The sequence below is a fragment of the Salvelinus namaycush genome, unplaced genomic scaffold (assembly GCF_016432855.1).
Source record: "Salvelinus namaycush isolate Seneca unplaced genomic scaffold, SaNama_1.0 Scaffold4, whole genome shotgun sequence".
Lineage (NCBI taxonomy): Eukaryota > Metazoa > Chordata > Actinopteri > Salmoniformes > Salmonidae > Salvelinus > Salvelinus namaycush.
This window is the reverse complement of record NW_024061007.1, coordinates 240,001-259,707: the sequence shown is the minus strand read 5'-3', so window position 1 is coordinate 259,707 and position 19,707 is coordinate 240,001. Positions and strand designations below refer to the sequence as shown.

At 40.1% G+C, this 19,707-nt stretch overlaps 2 protein-coding genes across 2 annotated transcripts in view; one reads left to right on the top strand and one right to left on the bottom strand.

The window, feature by feature from the left end:
* Window positions 1-19,707, bottom strand: part of LOC120041005 — a 220,468-nt gene that overhangs the window by 15,939 nt on the left and 184,822 nt on the right. The gene's annotated exons all lie outside the window — the stretch shown is intronic.
* Window positions 16,239-19,707, top strand: part of LOC120041009 (tripartite motif-containing protein 16-like) — a 7,079-nt gene continuing 3,610 nt past the window's right edge. The window contains exons 1-2 of the mRNA XM_038985977.1: window positions 16,239-16,879; window positions 17,314-17,409. Of these exons, the coding sequence (XP_038841905.1) occupies window positions 16,283-16,879; window positions 17,314-17,409 (693 nt within the window). The 5' untranslated portion in view covers window positions 16,239-16,282. The remainder of the gene's footprint in view (window positions 16,880-17,313; window positions 17,410-19,707) is intronic.

Here is a 19,707-nt window from a genome sequence, read left to right as displayed (position 1 = left end):
TAGATACTAGTCATGCTGGTGTAGTCTATAGCTGAGCTGGTTAAACTGTAGTAGGGTCCACATAGATACTAGTCATGCTGGTGTAGTCTATAGCTGAGCTGGTTAAACTGTAGTAGGGTCCACATAGATACTAGTCATGCTGGTGTAGTCTATAGCTGAGCTGGTTAAACTGTAGTAGGGTCCACATAGATACTAGTCATGCTGGTGTAGTCTATAGCTGAGCTGGTTAAACTGTGGTAGGGTCCACATAGATACTAGTCATGCTGGTGTAGTCTATAGCTGAGCTGGTTAAACTGTAGTAGGGTCCACATAGATACTAGTCATGCTGGTGTAGTCTATAGCTGAGCTGGTTAAACTGTAGTAGGGTCCACATAGATACTAGTCATGCTGGTGTAGTCTATAGCTGAGCTGGTTAAACTGTAGTAGGGTCCACATAGATACTAGTCATGCTGGTGTAGTCTATAGCTGAGCTGGTTAAACTGTAGTAGGGTCCACATAGATACTAGTCATGCTGGTGTAGTCTATAGCTGAGCTGGTTAAACTGTGGTAGGGTCCACATAGATACTAGTCATGCTGGTGTAGTCTATAGCTGAGCTGGTTAAACTGTAGTAGGGTCCACATAGATACTAGTCATGCTGGTGTAGTCTATAGCTGAGCTGGTTAAACTGTAGTAGGGTCCACATAGATACTAGTCATGCTGGTGTAGTCTATAGCTGAGCTGGTTAAACTGTAGTAGGGTCCACATAGATACTAGTCATGCTGGTGTAGTCTATAGCTGAGCTGGTTAAACTGTAGTAGGGTCCACATAGATACTAGTCATGCTGGTGTAGTCTATAGCTGAGCTGGTTAAACTGTAGTAGGGTCCACATAGATACTAGTCATGCTGGTGTAGTCTATAGCTGAGCTGGTTAAACTGTAGTAGGGTCCACATAGATACTAGTCATGCTGGTGTAGTCTATAGCTGAGCTGGTTAAACTGTAGTAGGGTCCACATAGATACTAGTCATGCTGGTGTAGTCTATAGCTGAGCTGGTTAAACTGTAGTAGGGTCCACATAGATACTAGTCATGCTGGTGTAGTCTATAGCTGAGCTGGTTAAACTGTGGTAGGGTCCACATAGATACTAGTCATGCTGGTGTAGTCTATAGCTGAGCTGGTTAAACTGTAGTAGGGTCCACATAGATACTAGTCATGCTGGTGGTGATGGTCCACAGATGTGATGGTTTAATTCTGTTTTATGTTCAATGATTTTGTTTTATATGTTTTATCTACAATGATTTAACTGATTTAAGAGATTAAAATGTAATGTTTTCATATTTTTGTAATTGCAATGTTTTAATCTTGTACATTTCCATGAATCATGATGTCTGGTGTTGATGTATATTGGTTGTCATTCAGAACCATTGATATGTTTTCTCAGTTGGTTCTCTGTCTCTATGTAATTCTCCTCAGTATCATTGATCAGCTTGTTGGTCCTAATTGATGTGTTCTCTGTCACCTGGAGCTGCATGGAAAATGGTCCAGGAACTAAAGGACAATTCAGGACTAGTCAGCCCACTACAAGCTGGTATCACTTACTTTCTACTAAACTATATGGACTGGTTTCCCAGACACAGATTAATCCTCGTCCTGGACTAAAAAGTATGTTCAATGTAGATGTCCAGGAAACCGTCCCTAAATGTGTCATCTTTCATCCTCCCATACTGCTCAGTCCAGCAACATTAAACCTGTCCAGCAGGTGGTGCTATTGACCAAACAATAAAACCAGCAGATATCTTGACTTGCCACTCAGTATATCAGTAATGTTCAGAATAGTACTTTAATATCATTGGAGATTGATGGTCTTTTTAATCCACTATCCAGAGTCAGGAACAGATGAAGTTAGGTCTGCTACTGTTCAGTGATTAAATATGATTTATGGTGATGGGAAATAATAAAAAACACTAAACTTCATCTAGTAATAGTTTTCCTTTGTTATTTATTCCAAGGTGTGTCTTTAACTTGTAAATGTATTGTGTGGAGGTGAGCTAGTGGTGTGGCTGATAGAATAGAATGAAAATGGAGGAGGGGAGGAAGAGGGGAGGAGTGAAGGGCTGTTCAAGAAACCAGATGAGGAAGAGGAAGATGTTCAGGGGAATTACTGTCTCTGTAATTGTTACCTGCAGGTCACCCTCTTGGTTCTAGAAGACCAGAGGATTCAGTGGTGTCTTGTTTACCTGCAGGACACCCTCTTGGTTCTAGAAGACCAGAGGATTCAGTTGTGTCCTGTTTACCTGCAGGCCACCCTCTTGGTTCTAGAAGACCAGAGGATTCAGTGGTGTCTTGTTTACCTGCAGGCCACCCTCTTGGTTCTAGAAGACCAGAGGATTCAGTGGTGTCTTGTTAACCTGCAGGCCACCCTCTTGGTTCTAGAAGACCAGAGGATTCAGTGGTGTCTTGTTTACCTGCAGGCCACCCTCTTGGTTCTAGAAGACCAGAGGATTCAGTGGTGTCTTGTTAACCTGCAGGACACCCTCTTGGTGTCTTAAACTTTGCATCTGCACTGTTCTTTAAGTAAATGTTAATGCATGTTTTATTGTTTAATGTAGTCATTTGCATAGAGTGGTAAGGCTTTTTAACTTCTCTAGGGTAGGGGGCAGCATTCGGAATTTTGGATGAAATGCATGCCCAAATTAAAAGGCCTGTTTCTCGGGCCCAGAAGATATGATATGCATATAACTGGTGGATCTGGATAGAAAACACTCTAACGTTTCTAAAACTGTTAAAATAGTGTCTGTGAGTTTAACAGAACTGATTTGGCAGGCGAAAACCTGAGAGAAATCCATTCAGGAAGTATTCTTTTTTTTGGTTTGTAGTTTTCTATTCAATGCCATTACAGTATCCCTTGACTTAGGACTCAACTTGCAGTTTCTATGCCTTCCACTAGATGTCAACAGTCTTTAGAAAGTGTTTCAGTCTTGTATTCTGAAAAATTAGGAAGTAAGAGCAGTCTGAATGAGTGGACCCTAAAGTTTCACGGAGCTTTTTATTGCGCACAACCGAGAGAGTGCGTTTCTTGTTTACATTTTATTATGTTATTGTCCGGTTGAAATAGTATCGATTATTTAGGCTAAAAACAACCTGAGGTTTGAATATAAACATCATTTGACATGTTTCTATGAACTCTACGGATACAATTTGTCTTTTTTTGTCTTCCTGTTTTGACTGCGTTTGAGCCTGTGGATTACTGAAGAAAACGTGCAAACAAAACGGAAGTTTTTGGGTATTAAGAGACTTTATCGAACAAGAGGAACATTTACTGAGTAAATGAATGTCTGCTGAGTGCAACCATATGAAGATCATTAAAGGTAAGGGATTAATTTTATCTCTATTTCTAAATTGTGTAACTCTTCTACTTGGCTGGTTTCTGTTTGTAATGATTTGTCTAGTGGGCTATGTTCTCAAATAATCGTAAGGTATGCTTTCGCCGTAAAGCATTTTTTAAATATGACACCGTGGTGGATTCGCAAGAAGTTAATCTTTAAACCTATGTAAAATATGTTTTGTTTTCTGAATTTTTATGAGTATTTCAGTATTTGAATTTGGTGCCCAGCAGTTTCACTGGCTGTTGAAGAGGTGGGACGCTACCGTCTCACGTGCCCAAGAGAGGTTAATACTAATAGCAACAAGGGATCCATAGCACAGAGAAGTTAAAGTCGTCCTTGTACATAGAGTTGTAAGTATTTTTAATACTGACAGCAACAACAACCAGACAGACAGACAGGTTGTTTACTATGACTGGATGAAGGGATGCAGTGTTGAAGGCTTCCTTTAAGCAAACCAGATGGCACCATTTTTATTTGATTTTTTATTTACAGATAGCCAGGAGTGTCACGGATTCCCCCGGTACTGCTGCTCATTCAGTTCACCAGCTCCGGAGGTCTACGTCACCGGTCTTCGTGGCATCACTGAACTGGATCATTACCACCAACCCCGGACTGTCTTCTCTCATTACGCACACCTGGTTCCCATTCCCCCTGATTAGTATGTGTATATAGGACTGTCTTCTCTCATTACGCACACCTGGTTCCCATTCCCCCTGATTAGTATGTGTATAAATGACTGTCTTCTCTCATTACGCACACCTGGTTCCCATTCCCCCTGATTAGTATGTGTATATAGGACTGTCTTCTCTCATTACGCACACCTGGTTCCCATATATGTGCCCTCTGTTCCCCATTGTCCTTGTCGGTTATTGTTACCAAGTCCGTTGGTCTTGTGAGTACTTGTGCTCTGTTGTATCGGCTTACATGTTACCGTGTTAATGTGAACTTGTTAGCTGATACCCACGTGCCATCTCCTCATTGGTTATACTTACTCGGGTGACTGGAAGACAAACAGAGGTCGGTGGTGGTAATACACCTTATGAAAGTTAGTTGCCAATCGCCATATAAAGTCCAAAGAAGAAAAAGCCTGGAAGGAGGAGAGATGATCAGAAACGATTTGGTTGACTGTTTTATGTGTGGCTTAATTGTCGAAGTAGAGGACCTTGTGCATTTCAGGTAAAATAACAACTCAACGTTTATATCCCAGGACAAATTAGCAACAGCAAGCTAGCTAGCTAAATTGCCATAAATGTTTAATGCTTTTCGACCTATCCCCAAATTAATGTAGTTGGTTCAGAGTTTGTTTTTATATTTTAACCTGCGTGTCGTGATCGCGTTTGGTGTGGGGGGACACAATCAATTTGCGCACGGCCGGTTTGGGAACTAGGGGAGGGGGGTTGGAGGATTATAAGGTTCTGTGACAGAGGCCTAAAATGATTAGAACATTAGGTTAATAATTTAATATAGACTTATATTTTTACTTACCTATCATTACTATAATATTTTATTTACAATGTACTAATAAGACTAACGGTTTCTTTTCATTTTCTGTTTTTTGGCAACAAGTAAACATCCAGAGAGCCCCCCTCTATTTGGTCCTGCCCCCAAACCAGGCACGAACGGTACTTGCTAGCAGTGAATTGGCCCAACAGATGCAGCTTCAGGATCACCAGCACTGTCTCCCCATACCCCTGAACCAGTCCTGTCTCCCCATACCCCTGAACCAGTCCTGTCTCCCCATACCCCTGAACCAGTCCTGTCTCCCCATACCCCTGAACCAGCCCTGTCTCCCCATACCCCTGAACCAGCCCTGTCTCCCCATACCCCTGAACCAGCCCTGTCTCCCCATACCCCTGAACCAGCCCTGTCTCCCCATACCCCTGAACCAGCCCTGTCTCCCCATACCCCTGAACCAGCCCTGTCTCCCCATCCCCCTGAACCAGCCCTGTCTCCCCATCCCCCTGAACCAGCCCTGTCTCCCCATCCCCCTGAACCAGCCCTGTCTCCCCATACCCCTGAACCAGCCCTACTCCCAACTGAAGAAGGTGAGCAGCATTGTGTTGAATGACATGTCAGTTGGCATAATTGCAGGGGGTCTGTGAGAATTTATTTTATTATTATGAAAAGTATTAAAGATTAAGTCCTTTTCAATGATAATAATTCAAACACTGTAATTATTTTTCCACGTAATGATCATTATATGAAACAGAAACAGCCTGTAGTCTTGGATGCTGGACAGTTTGAAGCATTGAATGACTCAGTCTGTATAAGTGACAGCCAATGTTAAAATTATACCTTCAAGTCATATGTCCAAGGTATGTCTCCATGGCTTTGATGCAGACTGAAATATGGTCGTTTACTGACATCTAGTGGTGGTGATACGCTACTGCAGGTAATTTGGGTCAATATTCTGCAAAAATCGCTGAAGCTGGAGACTTATATTTCCCTCACTAACTTTAAACATCAGCTTACCGATCGCTGCAGCTGTACGTAGCCCATCTGTAAATAGCCCACCCAATCTACCTACCTAATCCTGATATTGTTTTATTTACTTTGCTGCTCTTTTGCACACCAGTATCACTACTTACACACCTTCATCTGCTCATCATCATCTGCTCATCTATCATTCCAGTGTTAATCTGCTAAATTGTAATTACTTCGCTACTATGGCCTATTTATTGCCTTACCTTCTCACGCCATTTGCACACACTATATAGACTTTCTTTTTTTTCTATTGTGTTATTGACTGTACGCTTGTTAATTCCATATGTAACTCTGTGTTTGTCGCACTGCTTTGCTTTATCTCGGCCAGGTTGCATTTGTAAATGAGAACTTGTTCTCAACTAGCCTACCTGGTTAAATAAAGGTGAAATCAAATAAAATTCAAATGTCTCCATGGCTTTGATGCAGACTGAAATATGGTTGTTTACTGACATCTAGTGGTGGTGATACGCTACTGCAGGTAATTTGGGTCAATATTCTGCAGGATTCAGTGCTGTTTAATTTTTTCCGTGGTGCATTCAGTTAATCTAAGTCAACAGAATGGTAGTAACTGACATTTTGGTTGTTATTACAAATAGTATTATATTATAGGATATATTATCATATGAGTCATGTACTCTTCAGAGCCAGGAATCTCTTCAAGTGATACAGTTTTGTCAGGGTGTGGAGGAAGAGGTGAAAGACAGTTCTGGCAGAACCAATGAGGATGGAGCAAATGAGAGAAGGTGCACAGAAAGACATTGTGAGGATGCTGAAAAACAAGCTGATCAGTGACTTTGCTAGCAAGAAAGCTGGGCTCTTGGTGAGTAAGGCTGAGCAAGGGCCAGTGATAACTGTTAAATGGCAGGGCTATGGATATTGGATCACTACACACATGAGGCCCACAGGCAGAGAACAAGATATATCTCAAAGTAATGGCTGGATTGTCTTAAAATATGTTGTTCACAATCAAGACCCCAAGTGGAAGAAACCTGTTGACTTGGTGACCTCTTGACCTTTCCTCTAGCGCCACCATCAGGCCTTTTCATTTCCATGTTTTCCATTTCCACTTGTACAGCTGCTTATTGTCTCGTTGGTATGTATACTTAGTTAAAATATCTGCTGCTGATTTTATTATTTTGTTATCATTCTATAGATGATAAAGTTCATTTATTTTAATTAAAGAGGTTATAATGTATATTTAAGTTGTATTTATTTTAAGTTATTCATTAATGTTAAGAGAATTTTCCATTCAAGAATTTTCCCATTAAAATGACATTTAGACTGTAAAAGATGCCTTTTAGCACATTTCATCAAATAGTGAATTCCAGTGTATGCAGAATGTTGCCTGTGTTATACCTTCACAGCTCACTGTCAGGAAATATCCTCCAGTAAATATTGGACTACAAGAGTTGCAAGCCTGCAAAGGTAGAGTTATTTAAATCTTTGAATGGGTGGATTGTGTTCTGGAGGTGTGTGGTTACAGCAGTTGTGCAGGGTTGGTGTGGTGGTGGGGCCCAATGTCATATCTTTACATGGGGCCCCAAATCCATGACGGCGCCCCTGGGTGAAACTATAGTTTCACTCCTCCATATGTGCACAGCAATATGCCTTCTTTATTCCTTAAAGCAGAGAGCTCTTCACCATCTCTATGCTCCTATTATTAAGCTATGATATAGTTATATAGGTACATCTAATAGATCCTGCAGAGCATCATCAGAGAAAAGGGTGGCTACTTAAACAAATCAAAATATGTTTTTTATTTTTCAAACACTTTTGTTTTGTTGGTTAATAGGTGATTATATGTTATTTCAAAGTTGATGTCTTCACTATTATTCTACAATGTAGAAATAAAGAAAAACCCTTGAATGAGAAGGTGTGTTCAAACTTTTAACTGGTACTGTATGTCAAGACAACGTTAGCGGTGTGACTTCTCAGAAATGTTCATCTGTTTCCCAGAACTGCCTGTTGCGCTGTTGTCCAGCGGGCTGGTATCATTTGCAATGGATGTAAAAACAGACTTTGTTGACTTGTGAGGCCAGTGGTGTACATGGTGAGTTAAGACAATCAGAAATCAGACATTGCCAAATGGGCACTTTCCTACATCTGAATGCCTTCTGGAGAGAGACACACCATAACTTCACCCACCTCCCCTTCTTCTTGATGCAAAATGTTAAATTATACTCATGACACATTATCTTCACACATGTTTAAGGCGATTTTCACTGACAGTCGAAACTCAATCAACTACACCTACTGCCATGCCCACTACCCAAATCGCAGGCTTCACAAACACACTGGGGGGATTTGAAACAATCCACAGCATTTATTTTAATGAAGTGAATATTCCTCTGTGGCTAAGATGCTCCCTGGTGAAGTATTTTTATAATGTTATTTAGACAAGAGTAATTGTATAATGTTGGTGAAACATCACGTTACTTTAGGACAATCCAGCATCCTAACTGTGCCCTGTGAACGAGCTAACTTTCCTTTCCATTTCACAAGAAGCTGAAACCAGAGATCTGTAAATAATGATGAGATGCTCATGTCTCCGCCCTAACAATGGGGGTCTGAGACTCTACACCGGTTATAAAGAGGATTCATGTGCTTCATTTGAAGGAGTTATTTGGCCACTTTGGTACAGACCTTATCAAAACATATAGGGCTACGGGCTAGGCTACATGAGGTGTGATACTAACCTTATTAAAACATATAGGACTAGGCTACATGAGGTGTGATACTAACCTTATTAAAACATATAGGACTATGGACTAGGCTACATGATGTGTGATACTAACCTTATTAAAACATATAGGACTATGGGCTAGACTACATGAGGTGTGATACTAACCTTATTAAAACATAAAGGACTATGGGCTAGGCTACATGAGGTGTGATACTAACCTTATTAAAACATATAGGACTATGGGCTAGGCTACATGAGGTGTGATACTAACCTTATTAAAACATATAGGACTAGGCTACATGAGCTGTGATACTAACCTTATTAAAACATATAGGACTATGGACTAGGCTACATGACGTGTGATACTAACCTTATTAAAACATATAGGACTATGGGCTAGGCTACATGAGGTGTGATACTAACCTTATTAAAACATATAGGACTATGGGCTAGGCTACATGAGGTGTGATACTAACCTTATTAAAACATATAGGACTATGGGCTAGGCTACATGAGGTGTGATACTAACCTTATTAAAACATATAGGACTATGGGCTAGGCTACATGAGGTGTGATACTAACCTTATTAAAACATATAGGACTATGGGCTAGGCTACATGAGGTGTGATACTAACCTTATTAAAACATATAGGACTATGGGCTAGGCTACATGAGGTGTGATACTAACCATATTAAAACATATAGGACTATGGGCTAGGCTACATGAGGTGTGATATTAACCTTATTAAAACATATAGGACTATGGGCTAGGCTACATGAGGTGTGATACTAACCTTATTGAAACATATAGGACTATGGGCTAGGCTACATGAGGTGTGATACTAACCTTATTAAAACATATAGGACTATGGGCTAGGCTACATGAGGTGTGATACTATGATTGGCCATTAATTTGTTAATTAACTCAGGAACCACACCTATGTGGAAACACCTACTTTCAATATTCTTTGTATCCCTCATTTACTCGTGTTTCCTTTTGTTTAGTCAGTTACCTGTCTGCATTTGTCATCTGTTACCTTTTTCTTGTTCAAATCATGTGTTTTATTGAAAATGTTCCATTCCTATTGTTATAAACAGGGACAATCGTGACTTTGACTCCACACAACATAACATCCACAGATGTTTGAAATATGTCTCTCAACATTGATCACTTTTCTACAGTGTTTCAAAGATATATCTTGTGTTTCAGATGTTTTATATACCTCTGTTTCTGGTGCTAAATTGTTACTTTTTATAAACTTTTTATAGTGTATTAAAAAAGAGAATTTTGATCTTGAACTTGATTGTGTATTTATTCTTCACCTTAAACCGATGAATAGTTAATCTGGTCCCTTAAACTGATGAATAGTTAATCTGGTCCCTTAAATTGGTGAATAGTTAATCTGGTACCTTAAACTGATGAATAGTTAGCCTGGTCCCTTAAACTGATGAATAGTTAGCCTGGTCCCAGGTTAGTTTGTGTTGTCTTGCCAACTCCTATGGTATTTTGCAATACAGCACAAACAGATCTGGGACCAGGCTAATGAACAGTCTGTATTCAAATCTAAGTAAATGTTGTGATGGCTTCCGGTCTACGCAGTTCGTTGACTGTAACATTAGCTAAACGTTTCAGCACCTCTCCCCATTTCTCCTGGTCCTCCTCTCTCTCCTGGAGCTTGGCCTGGTGGGCAGAGTAGACTATTTATGGGCTATTTACAGATGGGCTATGTACAGGTGCAATTATCTGTAAGCTGCTCTGATAGCTGATGCTTCAAGTTAGTGAGGGAGATATGAGTCTCCAGCTTCAGTGATTTAGTGACAGCACCACAGATTCACTGGCAGCATCAGCTGAGCTGGGTCGTCACTAGTTACCACAGCCACAAAGTGATCGCCTAATTATACAATTTATCTTCTTAAAACGTGATTTTCAACGACACTAATAACCGTATGCCTAACATGCTGTCTACACCGGGATGTTGATTTTGTCCATCCACAACAGACATGATCAGGACATGCAGGCTGAAATATCAAAACTCTAAACCAAATATATTAATTTGAGAACAGGTGGAAACACATGAAACGTTCATGGATATTTAGCTAGCTAGCTTGCTGTTGCTAGCTCATTTTTCCTATTTAGCTCGCTAGCTTGCCGTTGCTAGCTCATTTGTCCTATTTAGCTCGCTAGCTTGCTGTTGCTAGCTCATTTGTCCTATTTAGCTTGCTGTTGCTAGCTCATTTGTCCTATTTAGCTCGCTAGCTTGCCGTTGCTAACTCATTTGTCCTATTTAGCTAGCTAGATTGCTGTTGCTAGCTCATTTGTCCTATTTAGCTCGCTAGCTTGCTGTTGCTAGGTCATTTGTCCTGGGATCTAAACAGTTTGTTATTTTACTTGAAAACAAGATCCTTTTTCCCTGGATCTTGTAGATAGTTGTCGAGGGTGTAGCAAGTCAGCACCTCAGGAGTAAATGTCAGTTGGCTTTTCATAGCCAATCATAAAGAGTATCTCTACCGCTCCTGCTGTCTCTAGAGAGTTGAAAGCAGCAGGTCTGGGACAGGTAGCACGTCCGGTGAACAGGTCAGGGTTCCATAGCCGCAGGCAGAACAATTGAAATTGGAGCAGCAGCATGGCCAGGTGGACTGGGGACAGCAAGGAGTCATCATGCCAGGTAGTCCTGAGGCATGGATCTAGGGCACAGGTCCTCCGAGAGAGAGAGAGCATACTTGAATTCACACAGGACACCGGATAAGACAGGGGAAATACTCCAGATATAACAGACTGACCCTAGCCCCCTGACACATAAACTACTGCAGCATAAATACTGGAGGCTGAGACAGGAGGGGTCAGGAGACACTGTGACCCCATCCGATGATACCCCCGGAAAGGGCCAAACACGAAGGATATAACCCCACCCACTTTGCCAAAGCACAGCCCCACACCACTAGAGGGATATCTTCAACCACAAAATTACCACCCTGAGACAAGGCAGAGTATAGCCCACAAAGATCTCCCCCACAGCACAACCCAAGGAGGGGCATCAACACGGACAGGAAGTCCACGTTAGTGACTCAACCCACTCAAGTGTCACATCCCTCCCAGGGACGGCATGGAAGAGCACTAGTAAGCCAGTGACTCCGCCCCTGAAATAGGGTTAGAAGCCCAGTGGAGAGAGGGGAACCGGCCAGGCAGAGACAGCAAGGGCGGTTCGTTGCTCCAGTGCCTTTCCGTTCCCAAAGCTCAGAGACATATCATCACATACAGTATAGAACACCATCTAGAAGACATATCATTACATACAGTATAGAACACCATCTAGAAGACAGAGACATATCATTACATACAGTATAGAACACCATCTAGAAGACATATCATTACATACAGTATAGAACACCATCTAGAAGACAGAGACATATCATCACATACAGTATAGAACACCATCTAGAAGACATATCATTACATACAGTATAGAACACCATCTAGAAGACATATCATTACATACAGTATAGAACACATTCTAGAAGACATATCATTACATACAGTATAGAACACCATCTAGAAGACAGAGACATATCATTACATACAGTATAGAACACCATCTAGAAGACAGAGACATATCATTACATACAGTATAGAACACCATCTAGAAGACATATCATTACATACAGAATAGAACACCATCTAGAAGACAGAGACATATCATTACATACAGTATAGAACACCATCTAGAAGACATATCATTACATACAGAATAGAACACCATCTAGAAGACAGAGACATATCATTACATACAGTATAGAACACCATCTAGAAGACAGAGACATATCATTACATACAGTATAGAACACCATCTAGAAGACATATCATTACATACAGTATAGAACACCATCTAGAAGACATATCATTACATACAGTATAGAACACCATCTAGAAGACATATCATTACATACAGTATAGAAAACCATCTAGAAGACAGATACATATCATTTCATACAGTATAGAACACCATCTAGAAGACAGAGACATATAATTACATACAGTATAGAACACCATCTAGAAGACATATCATTATATACAGTATAGAACACCATCTAGGAGACTAGTCATTACATACAGTATAGAACACCATCTAGAAGACAGAGACATATCATTACATACAGTATAGAACACCATCTAGAAGACATATCATTACATACAGTATAGAACACCATCTAGAAGACAGAGACATATCATTATATACAGTATAGAACACCATCTAGAAGACATATCATTACATACAGTATAGAACACCATCTAGAAGACATATCATTACATACAGTATAGAACACCATCTAGAAGACATATCATTACATACAGTATAGAACACCATCTAGAAGACAGAGACATATCATTACATACAGTATAGAACACCACCTAGAAGACATAGACATATCATTACATACAGTATAGAACACCACCTAGAAGACATATCATTACATACAGTAAAGAACACCACCTAGAAGACAGAGACATATCATTACATACAGTATAGAACACCATCTAGAAGACATATCATTACATACAGTATAGAACACCATCTAGAAGAAAGAGACATATCATTACATACAGTATAGAACACCATCTAGAAGACATAGACATATCATTACATACAGTATAGAACACCATCTAGAAGACATATCATTACATACAGTATAGAAAACCATCTAGAAGACAAATCATTACATACAGTTTAGAACACCATCTAGAAGACATATCATTACATACAGTATAGAACACCATCTAGAAGACATATCATTACATACAGTATAGAACACCATCTAGAAGACATATCATTACATACATTATAGAACACCATCTAGAAGACATATCATTACATACAGTATAGAACACCATCTAGAAGACATATCATTACATACAGTATAGAACACCATCTAGAAGACAGACATATCATTACATACAGTATAGAACACCATCTAGAAGACATATCATTATATACAGTATAGAACACCATCTAGGAGACTAGTCATTACATACAGTATAGAACACCATCTAGAAGACATATCATTACATACAGTATAGAACACCATCTAGAAGACAGAGACATATCATTACATACAGTATAGAACACCATCTAGAAGACAGAGACATATCATTACATACAGTATAGAACACCATCTAGAAGACATATCATTACATACAGTATAGAACACCATCTAGAAGACATGTCATTACATACAGTATAGAACACCATCTAGAAGACATATCATTACATACAGTATAGAACACCATCTAGAAGACATGTCATTACATACAGTATAGAACACCATCTAGAAGACATATCGTTACATACAGTATAGAACACCATCTAGAAGACATGTCATTACATACAGTATAGAACACCATCTAGAAGACATATCATTACATACAGTATAGAACACCATCTAGAAGACATGTCATTACATACAGTATAGAACACCATCTAGAAGACATATCATTACATACAGTATAGAACACCATCTAGAAGACATATCATTACATACAGTATAGAACACCACCTAGAAGACATATCATTACATACAGTATAGAACACCATCTAGAAGACATATCATTACATACATTATAGAACACCATCTAGAAGACATATCATTACATACAGTATAGAACACCATCTAGAAGACAGACATATCATTACATACATTATAGAACACCATCTAGAAGACATATCATTACATACAGTATAGAACACCATCTAGAAGACAGAGACATATCATCACATACAGTATATAACACCATCTAGAATACATATCATTACATACAGTATAGAACACCATCTAGAAGACAGAGACATACAATTACATACAGTATAGAACACCATCTAGAAGACATATCATTATATACAGTATAGAACACCATCTAGGAGACTAGTCATTACATACAGTATAGAACACCATCTAGGAGACATATCATTACATACAGTATAGAACACCATCTAGAAGACATATCATTACATACAGTATAGAACACCATCTAGGAGACATATCATTATATACAGTATAGAACATCATCTAGAAGACAGAGACATATCATTACATACAGTATAGAACACCATCTAGAAGACAGAGACATATCATTACATACAGTATAGAACACCATCTAGAAGACATATCATTACATACAGTATAGAACACCATCTAGAAGACAAAGACATATCATTACATACAGTATATCCTAGATGACATGTATAAATCCTTACTTTATATTTGCTGTACCACGTTCCATGACAGTAGCCTTATTACTGGTTAGGGTTACTGCTGCTGGTACAGTGGAAGAATGAGGCATCACAGTACCTGTTACACCACTGTACTAACAGAACCAATTACACACCAATAAACACACTGTAATGTAAAGAGTTACATCATTCTCAATGATCAGTCTATACATCCAGTATTCATTTCACCTACAGTACATTGTATCCATTTCTAGTCCCCCTCCCCCCATTGTAGCTAATTATCTAGAACACATTGTACAGTTTTACAACCACGTATGAGTTATTATGGACGCTTATAGTTAGTATCACAGCATATCAGTTTAAGACATTACAACATTCATTAAAAGCATTATAGATATGTACTTCATAGAAACTGTTACCCTTTATATATTCTAACCACTCTATTTCATTTATTCCATATTAAGGGTCCTAACCTGGGAACTAAAATATTTGTCTCCTCAACTTTGCCTGCAGTTTTCTCTCTCTCCTTCCCTTCCTCTAACCCCTCCCTCTCTCTCACTCCCTCCTTCCCTTCCTCTAACCCCATCCCTCTATACCTGTCACCTTGACAGTGTGTCTCTCTACCTCTCAGTCTCTAAACCACTAGGATACCTGTCACCTTGACAGTGTGTCTCTATACCTCTCAGTCTCTAAACCACTAGGATACCTGTCACCTTGACAGTGTGTCTCTCTACCTCTCAGTCTCTAAACCACTAGGATACCTGTCACCTTGACAGTGTGTCTCTCTACCTCTCAGTCTCTGAAGACACCCAGCCATGATTAGGATTATTAGAGCAGCTTTTCCTGCTGAAAGACAGTTTCATTTCAGCTGGTTTCAGAGATAATGTATTGTATATGTCCATAACCCCGTCCACCTATAAGATGTGGGGGATCTGTATGACTAAGAAGAGATACAAAGAACTCTGATTGTAAAACGTCTTCTCTTTTTAGTCCTAGATATGTCTAGGGTTACTGCTGAATGTAGTACCTCTAACCCTGACCCTAGACCTAACAGTAATAACCACCCTGTAATGTAAAGTATTACCTCATTGTCAATGATCAGTCAATACATACAGTATTCATTTCACCTACAGTACATTGTATCAATATCAAGTTCCCTCCTCATTACAACCACGTATTAATTATTATAGACACTTATAATCAGTGTTATAACACATACGTGTATTATAAGGCATTATAAAGGTCATTAAAATAATTATAATATGTACTTCATAGAAACTGTTACCGTTTATATATTCTAACCACTCTATTTAATATTAAGGGTCCTAACCTAGGAACTAAAATATGTGTCTCCTTCTCGACGTTGCCTGCAGTTCTTTCTCCCTTCCTCTAACCACTCCCTCCCTCTAAACTCACCTATCTGGCAGAACCAGAAAGTCCATACCTCCCAAAAACTGTCTTCTGTGGAAACAAAACTGATCTGAGTCTCTTTGTCGTCTGTCTGTGTGAGAGTGAACAACCGTCCAAATGGCTCAACAGGGAGATCTGCTGGACCAGGACCAGTTCTGTTGTTCTGTCTGTCTGGATCTACTGAAGGAGCCGGTCACCATCCACTGTGGACACAGTTACTGTAGGAGCTGTATTGAGGGCTGCTGGGATCAGGATGTTCTGAAAGGGGTCTATAGCTGTCCTCAGTGCAGAGAGACCTTCACTCCAAGGCCTAATCTGAGGAAAAATAACATGTTGGCTGAGCTGGTGGAGAAACTGAGGAAGAGAGGACTCCAGGCTGCTCCCCCTCCTGCTCTGTGCTATGCTGGACCTGGAGATGTGGCGTGTGATGTCTGCACTGGGACCAGAAAGCAGAAAGCCCTCATGTCCTGTCTGGTGTGTCTGGCCTCTTACTGTGAGACTCACCTCCAATCTCACTATGAATCTCCTGCTTTGAAGAAGCACAAGCTGGTCAAAGCCACCGCACATCTACAGGAGAAGATCTGCTCTCATCATGACAAACTGCTGGAGGTTTACTGTCGTACCGATCAGCAGTGTATCTGTCTGCTATGTACAATGAATGAACATAAAGGCCATGATACAGTGTCAGCTGCAGCAGAGAGGACTGAGAAACAGGTAAGACCAGAACAACTTGTTGGTGACTGTCTGATAAACAAAGAATTAAAGATACATTAAAGATACAGTAGGAACTAAATCTGTTTGAATATGAGATCATTCAAATGAAATGGATCCACAAATATGAACACAAACCTTGAGTATATAGATATGTTAACCAAGATTCTCCAAATGTATCACCATTTTCTAAAGTCAAACATTATTATCATTCTGAATGGCCTTTTATGAGTCCAAAGTTCAGTCTCAACCCCTTGATACATGTAGGCCTACCAAAAAAACTATAATCATTCACATAGCAACATAATATCATATTGTAAAGGGACTTCCTCAGGATTGTAGACCTTCCTCTCTATGGGTCCTATGTCACATTACTATACTATTGATCTACTGGACTAATAAAGCTTGATAGCTCATTGAAGAGGGATTCTCCACAGAGGCAGCTGGGGATGAGTCAGCAGAAGGTCCAGCAGAGATTCCAGGAGAGAGAGAAGGAGCTGAAGAATCTCCAAAAAGCTGTGAAGTCTTTCAAGGTGAGTATTGTTGACCAGAGGAGACACACCATTTCACTTCTCTCCTCCAATCAGAGAGAGGGAGAGGGGTCCTTATCCAATCCCACTGACCCCACTGTTGGGAACAGGCTGTCTGGACCCCTTTCAGAGAATAGACTGGTTCATGTAACTGACTGGGCTACCTCATCACATAACCATGAGTAACCATGACTGACTCATGTCCCCGATACATTAAAATGGAGCTGTCTCTCACTCTCAATTGAATTCAATTCATAGGGCTTTATTGGTATGGAAATATACGTTTACATTGCTAAAGCAAGTGAAATAAACCATAAACAAAAGTGAAATAAACAATCAGAAATGAACAGTAAACATTACACTCACAAAAGTTTCAAAGGAATAGAGACATATCAAATGTTATAATTCAAGTGCAAACAGAGTGAGTCGTGCGCCAGACTGAGTTCTGGAGGTGAAATGGAAATGAATGAGGGAGAGTTAAGTGAGGTAGAAGGTGTGGTGAAGAGTTCAGAACCAGAGAAGTATTTGATCATACGAGATTTGACTTCAGAAGAGTTACAGGGTGTGTTGAGTGGTGGTGTCCCGTCCTCCCAGGTCGTTGGCATGGTGCAGGAGCAGATAGGGTCAAAGTAGTGGAATGGGGTAGTGGGTTTTTAATGAGTGTAGGGTTAGTTGTCATGGTGCAGGAGCAGATAGGGTCAAAGTAGTGGAATGGGGTAGTGGGTTTTTAATGACTGTAGGGTTAGTTGGCATGGTGCAGGAGCAGATAGGGTCAAAGTAGTGGAATGGGGTGGTGGGTTTTTAATGAGTGTAGGGTTAGTTGTCATGGTGCAGGAGCAGATAGGGTCAAAGTAGTGGAATGGGGTAGTGGGTTTTTAATGAGTGTAGGGTTAGTTGGCATGGTGCAGGAGCAGATAGGGTCAAAGTAGTGGAATGGGGTAGTGGGTTTTTAATGAGTGTAGGGTTAGTTGGAATGGTGTTACTTAGTATTATCATAATTTCCCCTTTTCCCATTTTGTATCACAAAGTAAAATAGATTTATATTATAGTCCAGTTGGGAGCGGTAATGTAACATATTGGATGCCAACCACCGTTAAACTCCAAAGAAGAAGAAACGTTATATTATGTCTATGTACAGTGTTGTAACGATGTCTCTCTCTCTCTCATTCCATCACTTTCGTGGTAGTTGGTTGTGTGGGTCTCTGGTTATGAATGGGGTGCTGACAGACAATCGTTGATGGATATTTATAGAGCTCTGATCAGTACAACAATTGATTACAGGTGTATAGTTTATGGAACAGCAGCAAAGACTTGTCTTCAGAAGCTGGACAGAATCCAGTATATAGCTTTAAGGATATGTATTGGTGCATTTAAATCAACATCTGTATGTGTCTTACTAGTGGAGGCAGGTGAGATGCCTTTGGATATACGGCGTAATAAATTGTCATTATCTTATTGGGTTGCAAGGCTGTGAGGTTGAGCATCCCACTGCTACTGTTCTAGATGACTGTTGGGAATATACTAGTAGACAAGGCAGTGGTTTTGGTTGGACAGTTGTAGGTATCAATGTTATTATGGAGAATTGAGAGAATGGGTGTAGTAGTGAGATTCTGCTGGGTCCCAGCACATTCAGGTGTGGAAGGAAATTAAATTGTAGACCAGTTATCTAAAAGAGCTTTGAAACAAGATATAATTGATATTAATGTTCCACTGGGTAGAGGTGAGGCCAAATGTAAGATCAGAGACATTTTGATAGATGTGTGGCAGAAGAGATGGGACTATGAGCACAAGGGACGGCATTTATATGTCCTCTAAAGGTCGGTGGACCAAGATTCAAAGGTCAGATTAGGAAGGAAGAGGTGGTGTTTACTCGATTGTGTTTAGGACATTGTACATTGAACTGGTCCTTACATCTGGTTGGCAGCATATGAATGGTTTGTGTCTGGAGGGTATGGTCAATGAAACGGTGGAGCATGTGTTGTTATATTGTTTTAAGGATGTTGAAGAGAGGGAAAGATTGAAGTGTAGGGTCATTGAGGTTGGACGGGGTGGGGGGTGGAAGGGATTTGGGGGATGGGGGAGGGTCTATTAGAAGTTAGTAGGACTCTTTTTTATTTTCTCAGAAGTACTGAGTTAGGTAGGAGGATTTAGAGTGGTGTAAACCGTGATTGGACACACTCCAGCACAGTAGGTGGCGCCATGCACCTTTAACGTTGGTTTGTGGACCGCCATTATATCATAGAAGAAGAAGTTGGTCTGTGAGGGTTTTGTGGTTCCTGAGGAGGGCTACTATTCTTTTTT